Source organism: Budorcas taxicolor, chromosome 17 (assembly GCF_023091745.1).
Source record: "Budorcas taxicolor isolate Tak-1 chromosome 17, Takin1.1, whole genome shotgun sequence".
In the NCBI taxonomy this organism is placed as follows: domain Eukaryota; kingdom Metazoa; phylum Chordata; class Mammalia; order Artiodactyla; family Bovidae; genus Budorcas; species Budorcas taxicolor.
Window position 1 is genome coordinate 7595087 of NC_068926.1, and position 26862 is coordinate 7621948.

Genomic DNA, 26862 nt, shown 5'->3' on the forward strand with positions numbered 1-26862 from the left:
AAAAATTAGAGATACCAAGGAAACATTTCATGCAAAGATGGGCACAATAAAGAACAGAAATGGTATGGACCTAACAGGAGAAGAAGACATTAAGAAGAACTGATAAGAATACACAGAAGAACTGTACAAAAAAGATCTTTATGAGCCAGGTAATCGCGATGGTGTGATCAGTCACCTAGAGCCAGACATCCTGGAATGCGAAGTCAAGTGGGCCTCAGAAAGCATCACTATGAACAAAGCTAGTTGAGGTGATGGAATTCCACCTGAGATATTTAAAATCCTAAAAGATGATGCTGTGAAAGTGCTGCTCTCAGTATGCCAGCAAATTTGGAAATCTCCCTAGTGGCCACAGGACTGGAAAAGGTCAGTTTTCATGTCAATCCCAAAGAAAGGCAATGCCAAGGTATGCACAGTGGCACTCATCTCACATGCTAGCAAAGTAATGTTCAAAATTCTCTAAGCTAGACTTCAGCAGTACATGAATTGATAACTTCCAGATGTTCAAGCTGGATTTAGAAAAGGCAGAGGAACCAGAGATCAAATTGCCAACATCCACTGGATCATCGAAAAAGCAAGAGAGTTTCAGAAAAACATCTGCTTCATTGACTACGCTAAAGCCTTTGACTGTGTGGATCACAGCAAACTGTGGAAAATTCTTCAAGAGATGGGAATACCAGACCACCTTACCTGCCCCCTGAGAAACCTGTATGCAGGGCAAGAAACAACAGTTAGAACCAGACTTGGAACAACAGACTGGTTCCAAATTGGGAAAGGAGTACATCAAAGGAGGTATTGTACATCAAGGAGTATATTGTCACCCTGCTTGTTTAATATGCAGAGTACATCGTGCAAAATACCGGACTGGATGAAGCACAAGCTGGACTCAAGATTGCAGGGAAAAGTATCCATAACCTCAGATATGCAGATGACACCACCCTAAAAACAGAATGCGAAGAGGAACTAAAGAGCCTCTTGGTGAAAGTGAACGAGGAGAGTGAAAAAACTGGCTTAAAATTCAACATTCAAAAATAAAGATCATGGCCATTACTTCAATGCACATTAATGGGATAACAATGGAAATAGTGACAGACTTTATTTTCTTGGGTTCCAAAATCACTGCACATGGTGATTGCAGCCATGAAATTAAAAGCTGCTTGCTCCTTGGAAGGAAATATCTGACAATCTAGACAGCATATTAAAGAGCAGAGACATTACTTTGTCAACAAAGGTCCATCTGCTGCTGCTGCTGCTAAGTTGCTTCAGTCCTGTCCGACTCTGTGCGACTCCATAGACGTCAGCCCACCAGGCTCCTCCATCCCTGGGATCCTCCAGGCAAGAACACTGGACTGGGTTGCCATTTCCTTTTCCAGTGCAGGAAAGTGAAAAGCGAAAGTGAAGTTGCTCAGTCGTGTCTGACTCTTCGCGACCCCATGGACTTCTCCATCCTTCTCCAATGGATGTGAGAGTTGGACCATAAAGAAAGCTGAGCACGAAAGCATTGATGCTTTTGAACTGTGGTATTGAATGCTTTTGAGAGTTCCCTGGACTGCAAAGGGATCAAACCAGTCAATCCTAAAGGAAAGCAGTCCTGTATATTCATTGCAAGGACTGATACTGAAGCTATAATAGTTTGGCCATCTGATGGGAAGGGCAGGCTTTTTTAATAAAAGACCCTGATTTTGGCAAAGATTGAAGGCAGGAGGAGAAGAGGGTGACAGGATGAGATGGTTGGATGGCATCACTGACTTGATGGACATGAGTTTGAGCAAGCTCGTGGAGTTGGTGATGGACAGGGAAGCCTGGGGTGCTGCAGTCCACGGGGTCACAAAGAATCGGACATGACTGAGCAACTGAACTGAAGTGAACTGAAATCACTATTATGATAATTTTTTGTACTCCTCAGCTGTGCTGCTGTGTGTGAATTCACAGCACTTAATTTTCTCTTCGTATCTTAAGTCTCTCTTTCCCTTCGTCCTCCCAGTGCTTCCTATCCCTCTTGTTTTTCTTCTCTTCTCCTCTCACCTCCCCCCCCACACTTCTTCCTTCTCCTCTCCCTTCTCACTCCCTCTTGCCGCCACCTCCCCTCTGTCCCCAGTCTCCGTCTGATCACCGTCTGATCACCCTCACACCCTGCGTTGGTGCGGACTGTAGGCTCCTGGCGCGGTCTGTGTTGCCCTCCATCACGGCTCAGCATGCTCGCTCCCTCTCTGCGCGTCTTTTCCTTTTAGCCACCATCTCCTGTTTCTCCTGCCCCTCTTTCTCTCTGTCCTTCCCTCCCATGTTCCCCCGCACATTCTGTACCACGTGCCTTCTCCCTCCCCCAGCCTCCTCCTCTCTGTCTCTGCTTGTTTTGCCCCCTCTTCTCCCTTGTCTTTCAGTCAGCCCTTCCGTGGGCTCTCTTACTTACCTTCAGTCACTGCGTCTGGCTCTTACTCCAGCTGGCACCTTCTTTTCTTCCCCTTTCTACCTTTATCTTTCTTCTTTTGTTCTTTCCACTCCTCCCCTTTGTTTTTCGTCTTTTTTTAGTTGAGTACCTGCAGGTTTACTATGAAAGATAGGAAAGATGAGTCCAGAACAGATTTTATCCTGAAAGAAGTTCCTTTCCAATATGGGAGGTTATACGTGCACTGAAAGAGCAAGGCAGGAAGGAGTCAGTGTCACAGAACAGATACCCGTATTGAAATGAGTGGGCTTTGAGCCCTTTGTAGTTCAGATGTCGCTGGACCACAGCCTTGTGCTGTGCTGTGCTTAGTCCCTCAGTCATGTCCAGCTCTTTACGACCCCGTGTACTCCTTTGTCCTCTCAATTCTCCAGGCAGAGATACCCGAGTGGGTTGCCGTTTCCTTCTCCGGGGATCTCCCCGACCAGGGATCAAACCTCCATCTTCTGCATTGCAGGTAGATGCTTTGCCATCTGGGTGAGCAGGGAATCCTGACTACAACCTTAAAGAGTAATAAATAACATTTGGGTGTGTAGAGATTGGGGTGATGAGAGTCACTTGTGGAGGAATTGGCATAAGCAAAAATACAGAGGTGACTTCCCTGAGGGGAAAGCATGGGAATTGTTTGCTCTGCTGAGATTGTGTAACGTACATGAAGGCGAGCAGTAATGAGTCAGGTAGGAAATGTGGACTGGCATTTAATCATGTATGATCCTGTAATAGCCCTCATGTTGTATTGTTGGTTAAAAGTGGCGGTTAATTGAAAGCCCGCATCAGCAGGGATGAAAGGTTTTATACTCTTCCCCTCTCCCTAACTGAGCGTAGTGCTGAGAACTTGGCAGCTTGTGCTGAATATTTGTTTAGGAAGGAGAAGGAGGAAATGCACCATCACTGTTTGTGTTAGTTGCTCAGTCAAGTCCAACTCTTTGTGACCCCGTGGACTGTAGCCCGCCAGGCTCCCCTGTCCACGGGATTCTCCAGGCACGAGAACTGGAGTGGGTTGCCATTTCCTTCTCCCGGGATCTTCCCAACCCAGGGATTGAACCTAAGTCCTACTGCATTGCAGGCAGATTCTATACCAACTGAGCCACCCAGGAAACTGAGCCATTGATTACATCATCATGTGGCATCATGCCGTCCTGTGTGTACCTCGGCACCTCAGTCTTTTCTTATCAGTGATCCAGGAAATAGCCATAGCCACTGACTTTAAAGCAGTACCTACAAACACACAGTATGTTTTAGGGATCGTCTCGTTAGAGTAACTTGGGATGTGTATCTTACTATAGTTTCTGGGACCCCACCTCAGAATCTCAGTCTGAATCTTGTGGGATGTTTCTAGAAATCCGTATTTAAAATAAGGCCTTCTTATGTACTTTAAATTTTTGGGGCCCCTCAAACTGTACAAGGAATTAGTTTTACTTACTTTAATATTCTCTCCTTCTCTATTTAAACTAAGATGCTAATATAATATACTCTTTAGAAAGTATCATGAAGACAGACATTCTATGTAAAGTAAATATAGACCCCAGTTAAGACCCTGTAATACATTCTCTTTTATCATAAAGGAAAATATATTTTTTATTTCTGGGAGCATATTTTAAGGCATAGAAAATGTTAAAAGAAGAAATATAAGCTACTTTTCTTATGTAGTGTCTGAAATCAGTGTATTTTAGACTCAAATTTATACACAAACCCAAAGCAGACTTTGTTTTCTGTGTATTAAATATGCATATTTAATTAGTTCGTATTTTTCTTTACTCCAGTGACTTAACGGCTTTAAACAGATCTTAAAACCTTTGCAAAGAAAATAGTGACCTTGTAGGAAGGTCTTTTCTGCCTACTTTGAGTCAAGAACCAGTCTTGGTTTCAGAATTACAATTATAAAATGGAAAAAATCCTGATTATTTCAGAGCAGTTTTATCTGAGTAAAACTGCACCTGTCCCTTTTTGCTGTGGAAGTGTACTCCAGAAGATAAGTGCTAAAGCTTTACTTTTTGAGGCTGAAAAGAAAAATTTAAAGTTACAAGTTGCTTCTTGTGGTTTTCACCTTTAATGTTTCATAAATGTCTTTCAGTTTTATTTCTTTGTATGATTTTTTTCATTTATGAAAAAGCTTTTCTCTTTAGTAAGTCTGATGTAAAGTGATTTATTTGAATGTAGCTATGTTAATGTGTTTGGAATCATAAATCTTGATATCTATTTTTAAAGTAAAATGGAAAGCTTATACTCTAACGCTCTTCAAATCAATATTTAATAAAGTTTAGGACAGACCTGAAGTGATTCAGTAAGTAGATGAACAATTTGTAGCATGCTGATAAAAATTCTGCTGAAATTATTGGAATCAAAAATTTTTCTTTGTAGATATTAGTTGTAAAGGTTTATAAATATTTTTGTGCATATAATACTGAAGTGATGCATATTTTTTCCTTTTTACAGCCATTTAAAATCTCTATTACACGAATTTATAACTTGGTTCTTCATAAAGAACTGGTGTGTAAAAAACTAATGCTGCAGACTTGTATAGCTTTTGCAGTTACATCAGGATACATGTAGCTGCTATAAAAAGCCAAAGAAACTCAATTGCAATTTTATTGTCCAGTTTGATAGATATCCTGCCACCTCTGTAGCAGGAAAGCTGTTTGTCACTGTGTCCCTCCCTTCTAACAGCTGAACTACGTTTTAGAAGCAGTAATAGGCTCTCCTGGTGTCTTTGGAGTATGTTGGTTACCTTGGTCTCAGGTTTTAAGTGTGTACCAGTAACTTTTGTAATTTTATTATTTTATTGTATTTTCTAGGTTTTCATTATTTATCTTCCTTTTTTTAATGCTTCAAATAGAACATTATCTTGAGTAATTAAATATTGTTTGCACTTGGTATGCCAAAATGCTTCTATAGTTGAAATCTAGATTAAGGTCTTAATATATTCTGAATTGTGATGAAATGGCTTAAATATAAATGTCAGTTGTTTTATAAAAGAAGAATATATAACAGTTTAGGTTGGGTAAAAAGCAGGTGGAAATCACTTTTGTTAAAATTCTCTAAGTGGTTTCTTAAAAGTATTTTTGGAAGTTACAAGATATGAACTGGCATGTATAAATACACATATGTTTGTATGTGTGAGCTTATGGTGGCTATATAATAAAATTAAGAATTACAAGGCGTTCCCAGGCTGTTCAGTGGTTAGGGCTTTACACTTCCACTGTAGGGGACACAGGTTTGATCCCTGGTCGGGAAACGAAGATCTCACGTGCTGCATGGTTTGCCAAAAACACCAAAAAAAAATTGTGTACTCTTTTATGATTTCAAGAGTTAACCAAATTTTCATATTTCATGATTGTCTGCATTTTATATTTAATTGCTAAAGTATTTGTTGGCTTTAAGTTTTTTTGTACAGATAGTATTTAGTTTTTTTTTTCAATTTTTAATTAATATGTGCTCTTTGTTGGGAATGTGCAACCTAGTACAAAATATAAACACAAAATCCTGAAATAACCTGTTATCCTGTCACCTGCATATGGCTTAAGTGCAAGACCTCTAGTCTTCTGTTCTTTACATAAATACACACACACATATATAATTACTCTCTTGTAAAAATATCATATTTATATTTTACAGCATTATTTCAATTAGTGATGTACTTCTTACGTAAATTTTAGTGCCTACATATTATCAGGTGTATGTATATTGCATCGTATTATGGAGAAGTAAAGTTTAAGAGCAAAAGCTGTAGCTCTGATATAAAGTCTGACTACTATCAGACCACTTGAAATTCTAGGAAGGAGTGATTGAGTAAATGATTTCAGGTTTACTTGTCATATTCTGGCCTTCTCCAGATTTTATTTGGAAAAACTGGTGGAGGTGATTTTTAAAAATCTGTTGAATTGTATTAGTGTATTGCACCGTGGCTTAATTTTCCCTTGTCTCTGAGCACTGATGAGTCTGCTCCTATATATATATATATATATATATATATATATATATATATATATATATATATGTATGTCTTATTTTGTAGGATGAATTTCTAAAATACCAGAAGGAGTTTGCATGTTTTAAAAAGATATTGCTAAGGTGCTATGTAAAAAATTGTATCGATTTGTATTCTAACTTTACATGGGAGTGCCTGTCTAGACTGTTCTTAAGAAAAAATAATTGGTCAAGATGAATTTTAAAAATTTAACTTTATTTACTTGTAATTGGAGGATAGTTGCTTTATAATACTGTGTTGGTTTCTGCCATATATTTGCACGAATCAGCCATTAGTAAATTATTGTGATATTATTTTATGTCACTGTGCTTCCTGTCTTCATGCATCTAAAATGAGGATTATACTGCCTGTTTAGGGTTACTTTGAAGGTTGTCTCAGTATTTGCCAGATGCTTAAATCAGTAAATAAGAAGCATCCTGTGTATCTCAACTATTTTGCAAGTATTTTAAACCATATAAGGTATTGCCCACTAAAGTGAGCTTAACTTGGTATTTATTAGGTGTATGTTTTCAGGCATGGTGTGGAATGGGGAACAGTTATTGATTAGATGAAAATTTTCATACTTTAAGGAAGTTGGAGGGAAGAAAATTTCTTTAAGTAAATTTCTTTTAAATTAATCGAAGAATGTTAGATGTTAATTAAGAATGTTTTCCATGTGTTAGTATGATATTTATAGAGATTAAGAGGATATTGGTCGTTTGGAAAGTTTCTCTTTAAATTGCATCCTCACTTGGTGTTAATAAGAAAGTGTTGTTCAAAAGTCATTTTATGAAAGAATAAGGCTTCTTTTTATGTTTACTAGTATTGCTTACCTAAGATGGTGAACTTTAGACCCAAAGTTGCAACTTTTATGTAACATCTGAATTAAAATTCTAGGAAGAAATAATTGAGTGAATTAATTTGCTTTTCATATTATGGGTTTCTCAAAAACTCTGTTCAGAAAAATTGGTGGAAATAATTTTTAAAAAATATATTGAAATTAATTAAAAATATACACACACTTGCACACATACATGTAGTTGAAAAGAACCAGAGTCAGTAATAGTTAAAGCAGTAAAACCAGATTTTTTTCAAGAACTCTTGTAATAGGGAGAAAAATCCTGAGTATAGAGCTCAGCTCAACTCTGAATACAAGGAGAAGTCTCGGTTTTATAGCTAAGGAGCAGAGTAGAAGAGGGGAAGGTCTTCAGTGAATGGAAAGTTAACAAGAGGAGCCATCTGGCATGGCCAGATTCTAGTTAACCAGACTTTAACAGGACTCTTGCTGAAGGCAGGCCAGGCTGATTAGATATCATCCATGGAACAGTGGGAAATGAGGAGCTGCTCCAGTGTCTGGCAAGGACAGAGGGCCTAGTTGAGACAGAGGTTCAGAGGAACCGTAATAAAGTTTGGTTAAGGAGAGAGTCTTTGTCAATACAAATAAAAATACAGTTGTACTGCTTTTAAATCTGTTGTTTCTGCTTCCTTGGCAGTTTTTATATAGGTATGTTCAATTTTTTGTTATTCTTTTGGTTTTTTTGTAGTGGGTTTATTTTAAGCTTTCTGTGAACGGAATAGTAAGATTTACAAGTCAGTTCCATTTGAAAATAATTTTTTAATTTGTCTGTGTAAATCACATAGTTGCCTTTTAAAACAGGGAATAAATAAAGCTTACCCTTATGTGTATGATAAAATTTTCCTTCTTTCTCATGATTCACAAAGCCTTTGTAGTCCAGTACCTCCTTACAGTTGATATACTTACTATTTTTATTGCTCATCACTCTTAGAAATGCTTTAATCTTGTTGCTTTACCAAATAACTCAGTATCTTGAATTTTCTTTCACCATCTTTCTTACGCATCATTTCTTACACAGATCTTCTTAAGTTTCTTCTGCACGATGTCTCCCCTTGCTCTTAATCTTGCTCTTCTCTTTCTTGCAAATGAGTAATAATTAATGAGGGCCAAACTTAAGTGTCAGCCCCTTCTTGGTACCTCCAGGTATTTCTAGGCACAGTTGTATGTTTTCCATATACTGCCAGTAGTATCTAAATTTTACTTTGAATTACTTGAAGTCTTTAAAGCATTCCCAGAGGGCACACAGAAGCCATGAAAAAATAGAAAAATGTATTTCCTAGAATAGGAAGATTCAACACCATAAAGTTATAATGGCTTTTCTTTAGATTTTAAAGAAATTTATTTAGGTTATTTTATAAAGCTAATGAAATCCCAAGGAAATGCCAGTTAACCATATTTCTTTTGGAGGGGAAAAGCAGAGTAAGGTAATTATTAAGGAACAGTAAGACAAACAAGTAAAAATATCCAGGAAGATTCTGTAAAGAGCAACTAGAAGGAACTAAGTCTACTGAGGACTAAGTTACATGACCAGGTGTCAGTAATTTAAAAGTTGCAATACTGACCCATGAAGAGATGGGCTGACCAGGGGCTTAGAAGAGAAAGTCCAGAAATAAAATTCCGTATGAGTATTTAGTATATTGTACAGGATACGTCTCAAATCACCAGGGAAAACTTAAACTATCCATGATTAGTGTTGGGACAATAGAGGACTCACCTATGGAGGAAAAAAGTTGGAATATGAAGAAGTTTAACGTATGGATCAATTGAATGAACTGTGCTGCAGTTGGAGGGAGGAAGCATGAAAGTACTAGAAGAAAAGGCATGATTCTTCTGTAAACTTTTGTGTAAGAAATTTCTCAGTATGATTTAGAATCTAGAACCATTAAAGAAGAAAAAAGACTAATTTTTTTTTTAACTAGATTAAAACATGCAAAATCCTTTGTGACCAAAAAACAAATAATACCATAGGCAAAGTCAGAAAGACAGACGACAAATTGAGAAAACTATTTAGGACCAGAGCAAAGATAGCATTCCTTTTATGTAAACTTCTCCTAGAGATAGAGAGGGAACGGCAGCCTAATAGGAAAATGGACAAAGACATGATCAAACAGCCCATGGAAAACTGAGTAAAAAGTACTTTAGATTTATGAAAAGATGCTCAACCTACTCATTGTAAGGGACTGCAAATTAAGAGAGAGTTCACCAAGATACATTAAGTTGACAAAAGAATGTGTGAAACAGGATATGTAGTGGGTGTTAATAAGTAAAATAGGTGGGCAAGTGAGAATTTGTATTTGTATATATATGCACAAAAATACTCTAACTGATTGCCTGACTTTTGGGGAATTGTGCAGGTGAGGACCAGTGGTGGGAGGGAGATTTATAGGCCATCTAGTCTTTTATATTTGAATCATGTGAATTGTAGTGGAGAAATTCTTCCTTGACTCTCTTAAGATTCCTGACTGGACCTGAAAATTAACAGAGATTATCAAGAGAAAAGCGTATGAATTTATTTAATATGTTTTACATCAAGTGGGTGTTTCATGAGGAAGTGAAGACCCAAAGAAACAGTTGAGTCTGAGCGTTTTTGTATTAGATTTGATGAAGGGTGGAAAGGCATGGATAAACATGGGAGGACAAAGGGTATGAGGACAGTACACCACGGGAAAACCGTCAGGGACTGTCCATTCGGATTCTTCTCAGCATCCCTCTGTTGTTGAGATGAGGGTGCGCTTTTTCCTTTGGGTTTTACCTAGCTCTCACGTAAGAAGCTTCAGGGACGAGGGAGTGATTCGAGAGTCCTTGTGACCTGCTTCAGGGGAGGATGAAGAGGGCAGAATCTTTCTTACACACAGTTTCTCAGATTCCTTCATCTTAAAAAATAGTGTCCCAGTGTTCCATATTTGGGGGTAGTGTACTGTGAACTCTGTTAAAATATACTACCTAGTTAAAAAAAGTTTTTGAGCATATTACATGGTGAGTGTATAGTGTTTATCATATACGTGACTTGTTTTCCTCACAGGATTGTTTCTCTTTGTTATAGAACATATAATGCTGCTTTGGTAACTAATTCTTTTAGGTGGTTTTCTTAGAATGGGCTAGGCTTTATACTTGATATCCCTCTAGTCAGGTTGTTATTAGGGTAGCATTTTAATGCTTAGGTTTGACCAGAATATTTAGATTTTTAACCAGGGTATTTTGCATAAAATAGTAAATATGTATAAGCTTATAAATACTTAATTTTCTTTTAAGCATTATGTCTTATGCTGTTATTGTTGTAAGCTGTTGCATCAGAGTCTCTATAAAAGGTTTCCTCTTGTGTGGTTATGATCATTTTGAGCTATGCTTCCTAATATCCCATATGGATATTCAGCTATTTTTGAAGAAAATTATGTCTTATTTGTCAGCTGTGGAAAGGTTGGTAAGTTAAGAAGTTAGCATATTATATACAGCTGTTATTCCAAAGGAAAATAACATCTAATAAAAACGATGAATTTGCTTACAAAAAGAAAGCTAATTCCTAAACATTGTTAACGTTTAAAACAACCTAAATTTTATAGGTAAATTTTTTTAATACATAGGTTAGTAATGCTAATCTCTTAATATATTGCATTCATCTTTTATCTCCTAATTAGTAAATTTGAGTGTCTATTAAGTTGAAAGTAATGGCTAAAGAAACATTATAGTTAGTAGCTCATGAGTATCTTTCGGAGAAGAAGAGTCAGACATGACTGAGCGACTTCCCTTTCACTTTTCACTTTCATGTATTGGAAAAGGAAGTGGCAACCCACCCCAGTGTTCTTGCCTGGAGAATCCCAGAGATGGGGGAGCCTGGTGGGCTGCCGTCTATGGGGTCACACAGAGTCGGACACGACTGAAGCGACTCAGCAGCAGCAGCATGAGTGTCTTTAACTAGTAGCTTATAGTAGTGGTTTCCAAACATGGCAAACAGCTATCGATTAGCTATCAAATGATTGTGAAGATTAATGACTAGTCTTTTAGTGAAGTAATTTAGAACAATATCTGGTAATTAATTAGGAATTATCAGTCACAAATACTTCTAGGAAAACAGTATCAAAAAGGATAACAACAGCGATAATTACTCAGTTGTCATTTAGGTTTTCAACTACTGGAGTAAATTAAAAGGTTTAAAAATCAGCTTCAAAAATTTTAAATGCATTTCTAATATTCATATTTGCAAAAAAAGAATAAACAAGTTGGTTTGCTTAGGGAAGACAAAGCACTGTTTTAGGACAGATTTGACTACAAATCTGTTTGTCACAAAAGGAAATACATTCCTGTGGCACATTAAGTACACCTTTATGAAACTGTACTTTGTGTTGAATTGCAGTGTGTATTATATAAACTATTTCCTTGTGCTTGAAAATTTAATGCTAAATATTACTTCTTAACCTATCTTTTCAAATGGCCAGTTCAAAGTTTATCTCCTCGGCCTGAATACAGTTAGAATGTGAGAAAGAACTACATTACAGAGACATATGTACTACGCTTCACCTTTAGAATGAATAGTCTCTTAGCAAATGATTGAGAGACAGTCATGGGAAGTTGTAACTTAAGTGAATACTCTTCAGAGCAACATGAAAAGTCTCTCTTTAAGAGAGAGTTTGTGATAGCAAAAATATGTCTCTTCTATTGGCCCTGAAGGGGACATGGAAATCCAAGAGGAATTCTTCAAGTTGTTTATAAACTTGCAGGGAACATCACTGCATAGAGCATTGCAGTGGGCTACAGGTAATATGAACGTTTTGTTTCCCTGTTGCTATGATGTTAATAATCTCAATAAAAGCATGAACATAGAAGTGAATGACTTTTTTCAGGACTCTTATTCATACATTTTTTTCTGTTGTTTTTATCCTGTTATGCTCTATTTGCTGTGTGCTCAGTCACACAGTCGTGTCTGACTCTGTGCAGCCCCATGGCCTGTAGCCCGCCAGGCCCCTCTCCCCATGGGATTCTCCAGGAAAGAGTACTGCAGCAGGTGGCCATTTCCTACTCCAGGGGATCTTCCTGACCCAGGGATTGAAAACCCATCTCTTGTGCCTCCTGCATTGGCAGGTGGATTCTTTACTACTGTGCCACCTGGGAAGTCCATTTGTATCCTATTACCAAATTAAAAAAAAAAATGTATATATAGTAGTAGTATTTAGATGTAATCACATAGATCAGATATTAAGTTCTTGAAATGTCCATTAAATTCCTATTGTATACCATTTTAAGATGATGACTAACATTCGTTGTAAAAATATATTGAGCAAGTATAATCATAACAATTTGAAATTTTTCCATACTGTTTTAACATACTGAATGAGTTTTATAGTGGAAGTAGTGTAAGTTCTAACTTTTTAGTCTCAAATCTGTTCTATTTATTCTTCAAAACAGTGCTCTTTAGTATAGGAACATACTTGTTTTGAAATGGATGACAGTTTTTTACTGTTAAGTTTCTTTTGTAGCATTTGAACTAGGGGATAGCATTTCCTCCTCACATTAGGAGTGTAGTTATTGGTCTTAATGTAGGATGAAAATTATCCTTACTATACAGTGTCTCAGTTTGTTAGTTGAGTTAAGCTGGCAAGTTAAACACTAACATTTAATGCATTTTGTATTGAAACTCAACATAAACATGCCATGAAAGGATTTTGCAAAAATAAAAAAAATACCCAGGACACAGGGAAGAGGAGTGGGGTAAATAACAGTCAAGTTTAGAGTCTGTGGATCAGCTGGGTAAGTTGTATTAATTTAGGTTTGGGGCAAGTCAGTCATAAGCTTAGTATGGGGAAAGCCAAAAATCAACTTCGTTTTCTTAAAAAAAAAAAAAAAAAAGTCTCACATTTCTCAGAACTCACATCCCTCAACTGTTTGAAGCTAAAGGTTAGGGCTTGTATGTGCTGCAAGCAACAACTATTAGAAACATTGAGTAGAACTTTGATTTTGACATCTTGATACTTTCCCCTACTGTACGCTATTGGAAAACAACCCCAACCTGTTCTGCGAGACTTTTAGGGAGAGTAACACAGAGGATTACTGGTCTTGTTTTATATTATCAAAATGGGAAGGGTGATTAAGAGACTGTGTGTTGAATGCAAAGGTGACACTTCCGTCCCCTGCTTCCCACGTGGTTCCTAAAATATAGGCACCAGACCGTTACCCTGCAAGCAGGACCTTGAGGATGCGGCTTTGGGTTGTCGGTGTGCCTTCCTGTCATAGGCCCCACCCAGATCATTCTGTGGTAGAGGTACAAGTTGATTACCTGCTGTAGGTTAAAAAGCTTTTTAACCCCTTGGCCTTTAGCCCCGCCTTGTGTTAATCATAAGGAAAGAACCAAGTTATACAAGAAAGTTAAGGAGATAGAGACAAAGCAGATAAGTGGTAAAAGGCAATTCAGAGAAAACAGATAATATAACGAGAAGAAACAAGATGGAAGAAAAACAGTTAACACCCCGGACAAACCAGTAGGTTCTAAAACATGAAACTAGAATTGAGTCCTGCTCTGTCTGATATCAGTAATAGACAAAGAACCACCACAGCACCTATTGAAAATGAATGATAGTTGCAATAATGTCACGCACATACATAGCTTACTTTGTATATTGTATCATTTTAAGCATTTTACATACAAAAACTCATTTAATCTCTCAGTGACTACGTGCTAATAATGTGTTACTATTACTATACTGTTAAGGAAGCAGTTAACAGTAAAACCTCTTGCCAATGTAAAAATATCCTCTCCTTAAAATGTAGAAAAGAATTTGTTGTTGTTGTTCATTTGCTAAGTTATGTCTGACTCTTTGCCACCCCATGGACTGCAGCATGCCAGGCTTCCCTGTAGAAAAGAATGTAACATTATTATTACTAAATAAAAAGTGTTACATTAGAATATGATATGTGTATATCATAGGCAATCCACTAAAGAGATTACAAAGGAAAAAATAAATTTCATTCTCTTATATGGCCGGATATAATCCATTACATACATGTTCTTGTTTTTATTAAAAAAAATAAATTCTTGTGTATTTTTGACAAACTGGAGGTTACATCTTGGAGGCAAGCACATAGGCTTAAACTCTTTCAGAGACAGGGCACCATCATTCTTGATGTATTTGAAAGAAATGGCTCCAATGCCCCTAGGAAAGATATCCTAGGGATACAAAACTAGCAAGGGGCTTATTATCTTTTAAAAAGGTTTAAATACATCTCCAGGTACCAGAGAAAATATTTCCAACTTCAAGTTTTCTATAGGAAAAACCACAGGGGAGAGAGGAAATTTCCTTTCCCTTTTGACACCAGCGAAAAATTTAAACTACGAAGTTTGTATTTACCCTTCTCAGAGAGGAAAAATATGAGCAGCAGAGAAGTGAAGTGACTAGTGCAGAGTCACATAAGAGAAGTGGAAACCGTGTTCAGTGGTTAGATGAGGCACTTCCCAGATGATAGAACCAAAAGACAAAGCAGGTGGAAAATCGAGAAATGGCAAGAAGAGTAGAGGACCGATCAGTGCCTTGTCAAAAGAGAGAAATCCTGGGAGTGAGAACAGGGGAGAGAGAGAGGATGGGGGTATAAATTAAGTTATTCAGGAAAAATTCTCAGAACCAAAGGATATTCATTAGTAGGTTGGAAGGGCCCAGTGGGTATTTTGCACCATGGGTCAAAATAGACCCGTACCAAGAATCGTTGTGGGAATTTCAAAGCACTAGGAACAAAGAAAAGACTTTGTAAAATTTCACAAAAAAGAACAAAGTAAGTAAAAATAAGTCATATGAATGTTCATGAATCAGAAATACCTCTCCGACTTCCCAACAATAAACACAGAAAGAAGACAATCAAGACGTAACTTTCGTATTCTGAAGGTAGATGTTTTCCAACCTGTGATTTTATCTGACCTTCAAGTGTGAAGGTAGAGTAAGTTTACCCTTCAGTTCAGTTCAGTTCAGTTCTGTCGTGTCCGACTCTTTGCGACCCCATGAATTGCAGCACACCAGGCCTCCCTGTCCATCACCAACTCCCGGAGTTCACTCAGACTCATATCCATCGAATTGATGATGCCATCCAGCCATCTCATCCTCTGTCGTCCCCTTCTCCTCCTGCCCCCAATCCCTCCCAGCATCAGAGTCTTTTCCAATGAGTCAACTCTTCACATGAGGTGGCCAAAGTACTGGAGTTTCAGCTTTAGCATCATCCCTTCCAAAGAAATTCCAGGGCTGATCTCCTTTAGAATGGACTGGTTGGATCTCCTTGCAGTCCAAGGGACTCTCAAAAGTCTTCTCCAACACCACAGTTCAAAAGCATCAATTCTTCGGCGCTCAGCCTTCTTCACAGTCCAACTCTCACATCCATACATGACCATAGGAAAAACCATAGCCTTGACTAGACGGACCTTAGTCGGCAAAATATAAAAATTTCAAGCGGGCAGTGGAGGATATACTGCACCCAAAGGGGAGAATAGAACAAAGAAGATGCAGGATGTAAGAAACAGGAGAGAGATGAAGGGATCTCCAGGATTCCAGTGAAGGGAGGTCCCAGGATAGTGGCGTTGTAGTAGCCCTGTGATAGTCCATCTAAACTGGAATAGTTTGACTTAAGATACAGTTATAGGGGGAGCTGTTATTACTGAAATGCCAGATGCCTTTGTAAGATCTTTTTAAAGCCTGAGGACAAATTACCCACCGGAGATGGGTCCATGTTCTCATGACTACTTGTCTTGACAGTGTGGTGAATAGTTCTTATTCTCTCTAGTCCTGCTGCCTACATCACCTGAAGATTCTCACTTCACCCCTCAAACATGGGATCTATTGTGCTCTGCTTCTGAGAGTAGAATTGTAAGCTTAGAATTGGCAATACAAAAGTTTTTTTGTTGGACCTTATTTATGCTAAATACCCACTACCTGGCCCCCACTAGCCGTCAGAGATCTTTTATCCTTTGTATTTCCCTGTGTTTCCTAATGACCTTGCCTATAGACATAAGTAGTCTTCTATATCCTCTTAGAGAAGCCGGAACCCTCTCCGGTACACAGATCCTATGTAGCTTGTCTTCTCCGGGAGCCTTAGTTAACTCTGGGAACGTTGGCCTTTGTTTCAGTTGGCTAGGTTTATGCTCTACTTAGTATCTCAGTCTAAACATTCTAGGTATGTTTACCGTATAGGTAGTAAAACTATTAAAGTAGGAAACAATGAATAGAAATACGATAGTGATTTCCTCTTGTTGGGAGTTGGTGAGGTTCAGAGTACAATTGGGGATGGACGCATAGTGGAATTGCGAGGTATGTTCTGTTCCTTGACATGGGTATAGGTACATGGGGCTAAAAAATTACTCTTTAACTATACATGTAGATTCTATATATTCATATTTATTGGTGTATTTAATAATAAAAATTTAAAAAATCCTCAATTTGAGTAAAGTCAAACCCATGGTTATTCAAAACAACTCATTCTATAATACTGTTGTGTTGCACATGATTATGTATTAATATGTCAGGACAGATATTATACCATGTATGCTAAGTCGCTTCAGTCGTGTCCGACTCTGCACGACCCCATAGACTGCAGCCCACCAGGCTCCCCCATCCCTGGGATTCTCCAGGCAAGAACACTGGAGTGGGTTGCCATTTCCTTCTCCAATGCATGAAAGTGAAAAGTGAAAGGGAAGTCGCTCAGTTTGACTGTTAGCAACCCCATGGACTGCAGCCCACCATGGTCCTCCATCCATGGGATTTGCCAGGCAAGAGTGCTGGAGTGGGGTGCCATTGCCTTCTCCACCATCAGAATACGATTCAAAGTCTTGTACTCAGTTTATGATTCTCTGCAACCATAAAGCAGGGGCTCCATCTCTTACCTCATCATCTGCAGTCTTCTGGTGGTTTCTTGTTCCTGAAACATACCAAACTTACTTTGGCTCCAAGGCCTTTGCATTTGTTCTTCCTTCAGCCTGAAAGTTTTTCGATACTCGTGTAACTTTCTTTCTCACTTTCTCTGTTCAGACATCTCCAGAGACCTTCCCCAGTTCTCCCCGCCCCCGCTTTTTTCTTAAATTTTTCTTATTATTACTTGACATCTTGTATGTCCGTGTGTTTATTTTTCATCTATTCCATTAAACATAGGCACCATGAACTGTGTATTGTTCACCACACAGTATCTGGCATGCTGTAGATAATTCAGTAAATTTTTCTCGGATGAATAAATGAGGAATTCATCAATTAAAATAAAGAACTTAGTTCAAAGATGATAGCCTTCTGGGCATTGAAGAAATTGATATTTTATTAATGTTATTATGCCATTTTACTCTTTAGTGTTGAATATAAGCATTTCATTTTGAAATATTCAAAAAAGTTCCCCACATATTCAAAACTAGGAAAATATTTATTTCCTAAACATTTTAGTTTTAGATATACTACATTATGGGGAGACCCAGGTTTGATCCCTCAGTTGGGAAGATGAAGGAGGGCATGGCAACCCACTCCAGTATGCCTTCCTGGAGAATCCCATGGACAGAGGAACCTGGTGGGCTACAGTCCATGGGGGTCACACAGAGTCGGATATGACTGAGCAACTAACACTGTCTCTATAGCACATTATGGCGAGACTATACTGTATGTGTCATACGTAAAGGCTAGTTACCAGCTATAGAGAAACTGTGTACATTGTGCGTTATTTATAGTTTTGTTTGCATTATATCTGCCTGCATACAAAAAGGCCTGTGAATCTTTGGGCATGGAAAATCATCTTTTCTTCTTTTTTATCTACCATCATCCTCCCCTACTAGGGCTCAATAAATGTTTGTTGACTACAAGGTTCAATTTACTATGTTCATTATTATAATATAGGTTACATAAACACTTCTAGCACTGATAAACTCTAATTATGCCTATACCTTCTGCATGTATTATATTTACCTTTTTGGTGATGTTCACATTGAAACTTGCTAGTGGCAGTCACATAATGGTGGCTGTGAAAGTGAAGTTGTTTAGTCATGTCTGACTCTTCGCGACCGCATGGACTGTAGCCCACCAGACTCCTCCATCCATGGGATTTTCCAGGCAAGAGTACTGGAGTGGGGTGCTGTTTCCTTCTCCAGAGGATCTTCCCGACCCAGGGATCGAAGCTGGGTTTCTGTATTGCAGGCAGAAGCTTTACCCTCTGAGCAACCAGGGAAGATTCCAATGGTGGCTATAATGTAATAATATGTCATGAAATAACATAAACCTTTGACATTAAAATCACAGAACTCTCTCTTATACTTAAACCTTGAAATTTTTCCATTTAGTTGGGCAAAATGCTAATAAGCATGATACGGGTATGTTCACAGGGCTGAGTATATAGTAATCTCTTACATACAACTCTACAAGTGGATGGATGAATCACATGGATGAATTAACTGGAACTTTCAGACCGTTTGTGATCAGTTCAGCTTTGAGCATTATGATTGACCTTTGGGGAATGGTTGGATCTTTTTATTTCATTGCTAAAAGAATTTATATTCTTTACCTTAGTATGAAGTTATTTTCATAGCTGAATAAATGCAGAGAGAGCAGCTATAATACATAACATATATAATATTTAAGTATATAATTTGCATCATATATGAAGTGAACATAACTGATGTTTTTGATCTCTGCTGAGAATAAATCATGGAAAAATGGGTTTTCATTGCTTTTTAAACAATATATTACATAGTGCACAAAGCACTTTCCAATGGTTCATACTTAGATCTTGGTATAAGATATACAGGTTAGTAGAATAATGTACTGTTTTCCTGTACATGTGTCTTAAAAATATAATCTAAATAACTGTGTTCTTGTTATTGATTGATGCCATGCTACCAGTTAGCATTGATTAGCTATACTTTTTTTGATAGTTTAGATTTTTGTGGTTGATACCTTTTATTTATCATTTCATAAGATGTTATAGAAAATTGTTTCTTGCATCATATAAACCATGTGTTGGAAAAATTGAACATTTAAATTTTATGTTTTGTTTGTTCTGTTCATTTATTTTTTGTGTGTATTTTGACTCTTTGTATATTTTTTATCTAGGTCACTTTTGAAATACACAAAGAAAACCTTGCCAATATATTAAGGGAACACCAGGGAAAAGTTGATGAAGAAACAGGGCAGTGTTCTTCAAGTCCAGTTCGAGCAGTCTCTGGTGTTAGCAGGGAGGTTAATGTTTCAGTAGGATCCCAACAATCAGATAAAAAGGATTCTCCTGTGTCTTCTGATATCACTAGAAATAGTGATGAAAAGTCAAATATTGGACAGACAAGCTCAGTAGAAGCTGCATCTAACAGTGAACTGCAAATTCCTGCTACATCTAATGAAGAAAGGACAACTGGGCCAGAAAATGAGGATTTACTGGATGAAGTCCCTTTAGAAGAAACACTGATAAATGAAACAGTTAATGCAGATAATTTAGAAAGATCTTCTGACGTAACAGAAGCTGCGACCATTTCCTCTGATTCTTGTACAACTGGCAAAGATACAGTGACCGTCAATGAAGTAACTGCTTCCATCAGTTCTCCTTCAGAAGAAGATGCTTCAGAGGTGCCAGAATTATTAGATAAGTCTATAGTAGAGGAAGAAGATGATGATGATTATGTAGAACTGAAGGTAGAATGTAGTCCCATTGAGGAAGCCGGTCTCCCCACAGAGCCCCAAAATAATAGTTTGTCTCCAGGTGCTTCTGAAGCCAGTGAGAGAGTGGATGCATTTAGTGATGACCATAAATTAATGTTTCAAGGGGAAGAGGCTGTAAGTAAGAAACAAACTGACGCTGAAACTCAAGATCCTAAAGATTCTGGAATCTTGCCTATGACAGCACCAGGGGCTTCAGCTACCTCACCAGATGCGACTACTTCCCAAGCAGCTGTACATTCGGACATTGGTCATGTGTTGGAGGAACAGGAGAAAACTAACTTCACTGGAGAAACCAAACTAAATAGTGATTCTCATGGTAATATCTTTGAGTCTCCTACTACTTCTGAGCATAAGATTGCTAAGTTGGATGTTTCCAGTGTTGCTACAGATACTGAGAGACTGGAATTGAAGGCCAGTACAAACATGGAAGTGTCCCAGCCTCCTCAACCTGTGCTTGAGGTGATCATATTTATTATTTCCTTGAACTATATTTGCATTGAGTTGAAATAGAATAAGTGTATATACTTACATTTTATTTTGTTTTAAAGTTGGTTGATAACCTGTTTGCAATTACATAAATGTGGCGAATATGAAGATTTTATTTCTTTTCTTCAGCAGGGTTTGATTTTTAGTGTGAGTTTGTTAAGTGGCAGCTTTTATTGTTAGTTTCACTACAGTATCATTAAAAGTTACTACTTTCAAGTTTCACGGTTAGCCTATTTTTAGCTTTTATAAAGCAGACTTTGGAAATACTTTCCTTTTGCCCTTTATTTGACGACCCCAGTCGTAGTTAGGACATTAGTTTTTCTGCTACCTTCCTGCAGAACCATCTGCTTCGTATAATTTTATGTACAAACTATGCAGTTTAAAATTGTCCCATGAGGTCTGTTTGTGAGCTGCAGGAGCCTTTGTGAGACTCAGAGGCAGAGCTTTCTTCTTTACCAGTATCTCAGAGGGATCCATGACACCACTGAGGCTGCATGTTGTCATTTCCCACTTGATTCAACTTTTACTGCTCTCCTTCTTCCTTTTTTGTTGGTTTGGTCTTCATTCTATTATCTTTATTTTTGTTTTTTCTTAATTCTAGCTAATTCATAATCCAGATACAGCCTTTCTTTTATGTCAGTACTGAAAATCCAAAACTTCTTGATTCATGTATAAAATGCTGTATTAACTGGTGATAACACTAACATGGTTCCAGGCCAGTTACTACTGAATTGTGCTAGTTTAGCATTTTTTTGTAACGTTGCTTTAAATGTATCATTGTCATTATTCATTAATAATTTTTCTCTTATTTGGTTCCTTAGTGTCTTGAAATGTGAGTATTTGTTAGGTGAATTGCATAGACTCTATTAGATATTAATGCTTCTTTTGCAGTTGAACTTACTTTATTACTCTTTTTAACTTTCTCTATTAGATGTCAAGGCAACAAGAGCAGCCAGGCCAAGGAACAGCCGACACAGTTAATGGACAGAGGAGGGATTCCAGGTCTATGTTCCGTATTCCTGAGTTCAGATGGTCTCAAATGCATCAGCGTTTGCTCACTGATCTATTATTTTCAATAGAAACAGACATACAGATGTGGAGAAGGTTTGTCCACTTATTTATCATAGAAGATGTATATAAATTTTAGTCTTTGTTTTCAAAGAAATTTATTTAGTTAACCTTCTGTAGTAACTATAGTCATTTGGTTCAAAAGTAGGATATAAATTATTTCTGTGGTAGGATTTTATTGAATTAATGTCTATTCTCTTAACAAAAGTGAGGTATCATATTTATAATACAAAAACTTGAAAATCAGAGATTTTTCTTTTAAAATACTTGCTGAAGATTTTCTGTGACATATTTTATATCATATAATTTGCCTGAATGTACTCCAATACTCTTGCCTGGGAAATCCCATGGGCGGAGGAGCCTGGTAGGCTGCAGTCCATGGGGTCGCAGAGTCGGACACGACGGAGTGACTTCCCCTTCTCTTTTCCCTTTCATGCACTGGAGAAGGAAATGGCAACCCACTCCATTGTTCTTGCCTGGAGAATCCCAGGGACGGGGGAGCTTGGTGGGCTGCCGTCTATGGGGTCGCACAGAGTCGGACACGACTGAAGTGACTTAGCAGTAGCAGGTCTGCCAAATGCATTTATTTCTAGAAGAAGTGAAAAAATGGGATTTAGGTAAAACATCTAATTTTCCAGTGTATTTTTACTATATAAAGTCTGCGTATTTTAGATTATCCTCCGTTGTGTGATTTATGATTTTTAGAAGTGCCTAATTTGTTTATTGTTAGTTGTATTCTACTCTTATTCTGTTTAAAAACATTTCATGGCATTATCTAAGAAAATGTTACTAGAAAATTCATTTTTAATAGCACATGTAACACCATTTACCTCTGAGTTTTTGTGGCTTCAAATTTTGCTCCTAATTTAGGGTAATTTAGTTCAACTTTTATATCAGGTGTAAGATCAATAGTATTTACTGTTCAGAACTGAAAAAGAGCACAGATCGTAAGCACTGATATGGAATGGTCTACATATTCTGAGGAAGTGTACGCCCCCCAAAATGCCTGCTTGCGTCATTATATTTCCTCAGCTTTCAAGATGAAGCGAAAAAAGCACCTCTTATGCTCCCTTCCCTCAAGTAGGCAACTCTGATTTCCTTTCTTTAGCATTGTGAGTAAACATCATTTATCTTTGGACAGCCATTCAACAAAGACAGTTATGGACTTCGTGAATAGCAGTGATAATATCATCTTTGTACACAACACCATTCATCTCATCTCTCAAGTGATGGACAATATGGTCATGGCTTGTGGGGGTATACTGCCGTTGCTTTCAGCTGCTACGTCGGCTACAGTAAGGCCTTTACTATGTAAAATTGGTGGGAAAACATGACTTATATGTTCTGATTGATTAAAACTTAAATGTGGTGGTTCTGTAATTCAAAAACAGCAGAATCTGTTATAATTACTTGAAAGGACCTTAGACTCTGTCCCAGGAATGATGGCATTAGAGAATATTTAATTATCAGGGATGAATTAGTGAGGAATATGACTGACAGTGTTTCACCTGAATGTATGCTTTTTTTTTTTTTTAGATGAAATGATAAGGAAATTCCTCTGTTGAACTAGATTTATAAGAGCCAAACTTTTTATAAAATTTAGAAATTTGGGGAATGTATCTCATAAAATTGAGCTTTTTCAGAATATATATATAAATGTCAAAATTTATTCCTTACAGCATGAGCTGGAGAATATCGAACCTACTCAAGGGCTTTCAATAGAAGCCTCTGTGACATTTTTGCAGAGATTAATTAGCCTTGTGGATGTACTTATATTTGCAAGTTCTCTTGGCTTCACTGAAATTGAAGCTGAAAAAAATATGTCATCTGGAGGAATTTTGCGGCAGAGTCTCCGACTAGGTGAGCTGTTAAACTCCATTACTTAGGAATTTACTTAAATTTTCAGTAATACAGACGTATTACGTTGAATGTTTTCTTTCCCCTGTTGGTGGGAAAATATTGGCTAGGCAGTTTGTCTTATGATACTTTTAACTTCCAAAGAGTAAAGGACTGTGTATGCATTGGCTATAGTAGTACTTGTAAGGGTGGATCGAGGAGGAGGGGATGTTTTGAGAATTCTGCCAAGTTGATTCTGATCAGCATTACTCCCTGCAGCCCCCAGTCTCCTTTTGCTTTGAAGTACTGCTTCTCTACTGACAGAATGTGGTCCACTGGAGAGGGAACGGCAAGCCACTTCAGTATTCTTGCCTTGAGAACCCCATGAGCAGCATGAAAAGGCAAAATGATAGGATACTGAAAGAGGAACTCCCCAGGTCAGTAGGTGCCCAATATGCTACTGAGATCAGTGAAGAAATAACTCCAGAAAGAATGAAGGGATGGAGCCAAAGCAAAAACAGTACCCAGCTGTGGATGTGACTAGTGCTAGAGGCAAGGTCTGATGCTGTAAAGGCAATATTGCATAGGGACCTGGAATGTCAAGTCCAAGAATCAGCGCAAATTGGAAGAAGTCAAACAGGAGATAGCAAGAGTGAATGTCGACATTCTAGGAATCAGTGAACTAAAATGGACTGCAATGGGTGAATTTAACTCAGATGATCATTGTATCTACTACTGCAGGCAGGAATCCCTTAGAAGAAATGGAGTAGCCATCATGGTCAACGAAAGAGTCCAAAATGCAATACTGGGATGCAATCTCCAAAACGACAGAATGATCTCTCTTCATTTCCAAGGCAAACCATTCAATATCACAGTAATCCAGGTCTGTGCCCCAACCAGTAACAGTGAAGAAGCTGAACGGTTCTATGAAGACCTACAAGACTTTTTAAAACTAACACCCCGAAAAGATATCCTTTTCATTATAGGGGACTGGAATGCAAAAGTAGGAAGTCAAGAAACACCTGGAGTAACAGGCAAATTTGGCCTTGGAATATGGAATGAAGCAGGGCAAAGACTAATAGAGTTTTGCCAAGAAAATGCACTGGTCATAGCAAATACCCTCTTCTAACAACACAAGAGAAGACTCTACACATGCACATCACCAGATGGTCAACACCGAAATCAGATTGATTATATTCTTTGCAGCCAAAGATGGAGAAGCTCTATACAGTCAGCAAAAACAAGACCGGGAGCTGACTGTAGTTCAGATCATGAGCTCCTTATTGCCAAATTCAGACTTAAATTGAAGAAAGTAGGGAAAACCACTAGACCATTCAGGTATGACCTAAATCAAATTCATTATGATTATACAGTGGACGTGAGAAATAGATTTCAGGGACTAAATCTGATAGATAGAGTGCCTGGTGAACTATGGAATGAGGTTGGTGACATTATACAGGAGACAGGGATCAAGACCATCCCCATGGAAAAGAAATGCAAAAAAGCAAAATGGCTGTCTGGGGAGGCCTTGCAAGTAGCTATGAAAAGAAGAGAAGCAAAAAGCAAAGGAGAAAAGGAAAGATATAAGCATCTGAATGCAGAGTTCCAAAGAATAGCAAGAAGAGATAAGAAAGCCTTCCTCAGGGATCAATGCAAAGAAATAGAGGAAAACAACAGAATGGGAAAGACTAGAGATCTCTTCAAGAAAATGAGAGATACCAAGGGAACATTTCATGCAAAGATGGGCTCGATAAAAGACAGAAATGGTCTGGACCTAACAGAAGCAGAAGATATTAAGAAGAGGTGGCAAGACTACACAGAAGAACTGTACAAAAAAGATCTTCACGACCAAGATAACCACGATGGTGGTTATCACCTAGAGCCAGACATCCTGGAATGTGAAGTCAAGTGGACCTTAGAAAGCATCACTACAAAGTTAGTGGAGGTGACAGAATTCCAGTTGAGCTATTTCAAATCCTGAAAGATGATGCTGTGAAAGTGCTGCACTCAAAATGCTAGCAAATTTGTAAAACTCAGCAGTGGCCACAGGACTGGAAAAGGTCAGTTTTCATTCCAATCCCAAAGAAAGGCAATGCCAAAGAATCCTCAAACTACCACACAGTTGCACTCATCTCACACTCTAGTAAAGTACTGCACAAAATTCTCCAAGCCAGGCTTCAGCAATACTTGAACTGTAAACTTCCAGATGTTCAAGCTGGTTTTAGAAAAGGCAGAGGAACCAGAGATCAAATTGCCAACATCCTCTGGATCATCGATAAAGCAAGAGAGTTCCAGGAAAACATCTATTTCTGCATTATTGACTATGCCAAAGCCTTTGACTGTGTGGATCACAATAAACTGTGGAAAATTCTGAAAGACATGGGAATACCAGACCACCTGACCTGTCTCCTCAGTAACCTGTATGCAGGTCAGGAATCAACAGTTGGAACTGGACATGGAACAACAGATTGGTTCCAGATACAAAAAGGAGTACGTCAAGAGTGTATATTGTCACCCTGCTTATTTAACTTCTTTGCAAAGTACATCATGAGAAACGCTGGGCTGGAAGAAGCACAAGCTGGAATCAAGACTGCCGGGAGAAATGTCAATAACCTCAGATATGCAGATGACACCACCCTTATGGCAGAAAGTGAAGAGGAACTAAAAAGCCTCTTGATGAAAGTGAAAGAGGAGAGTGAAAAAGTTGGCTTAAAGCTCAACATTCAGAAAACGAAGATCATGGCATCCAGTCCCATCACTTCATGGGAAATAGATGGGGAAACGGTGTCAGACTTTATCTTTTTGGGCTCCAAAATCGCTGCAGATGGTGATTGCAGCCATGAAATGAAAAGACGCTTACTCCTTGGAAGGAAAGTTATGACCAACCTAGACAGTATTTTATAAAGCAGAGACATTATTTTGCCGACTAAGATCCATCTAGTCAAGGCTATGGTTTTTCCAGTAGTCATGTATGGATGTGAGAACTGGACTGTGAAGAAGGCTGAGTGCCGAAGAATTGATGCTTTTGAACTGTGGTGTTGGAGAAGACTCTTGAGGGTCCCTTGGACTGCAAGGAGATCCAAGCAGTTCATTCTAAAGAAGATCAGGCCTGGGATTTCTTTGGAAGGAATGATGCTAAAGCAGAAACTCCAGTACTTTGGCCACCTCATGTGAAGAGTTGACTCATTGGAAAAGACCCTGATGATGGGAGGGATTGGGAGCAGGAGGAGAAGGGGACGACAGAGGATGAGATGGCTGGATGGCATCACTGACTCAATGGACGTGAGTCTGAGTGAACTCTGGGATTTGGTGATGGACAGGGAGGCCTGGCGTGCTGTGATTCATGGGGTCGCAAAGAGTCAGACACGACTGAGCAATTGAACTGAATTGAGTCCTTCTCAAATTTTGATGTGATTCATACACATGGATCACCAGATGATATTCTTAAAATGCTGATTAGCTTATAGAGGTCTGGGATGAGGGCTAAAATTGTCCTTCTAGTAAGTCAGGTAGTGTTGTTGCTGCTTCTCTTGGAAACACACTTGAGTAGCAAGGTTCTAAACTT

The 26862-nt window shown here is 38.2% G+C and overlaps 1 protein-coding gene across 1 annotated transcript in view; it reads left to right on the forward strand.

The window, feature by feature from the left end:
- LRBA (LPS responsive beige-like anchor protein) overlaps positions 1–26862 on the forward strand; it is a 746337-nt gene that overhangs the window by 148898 nt on the left and 570577 nt on the right. Inside the window, exons 22-25 of the mRNA XM_052655100.1 lie at positions 19308–20366; positions 21325–21497; positions 22603–22756; positions 23141–23321. Of these exons, the coding sequence (XP_052511060.1) occupies positions 19308–20366; positions 21325–21497; positions 22603–22756; positions 23141–23321 (1567 nt within the window). The remainder of the gene's footprint in view (positions 1–19307; positions 20367–21324; positions 21498–22602; positions 22757–23140; positions 23322–26862) is intronic.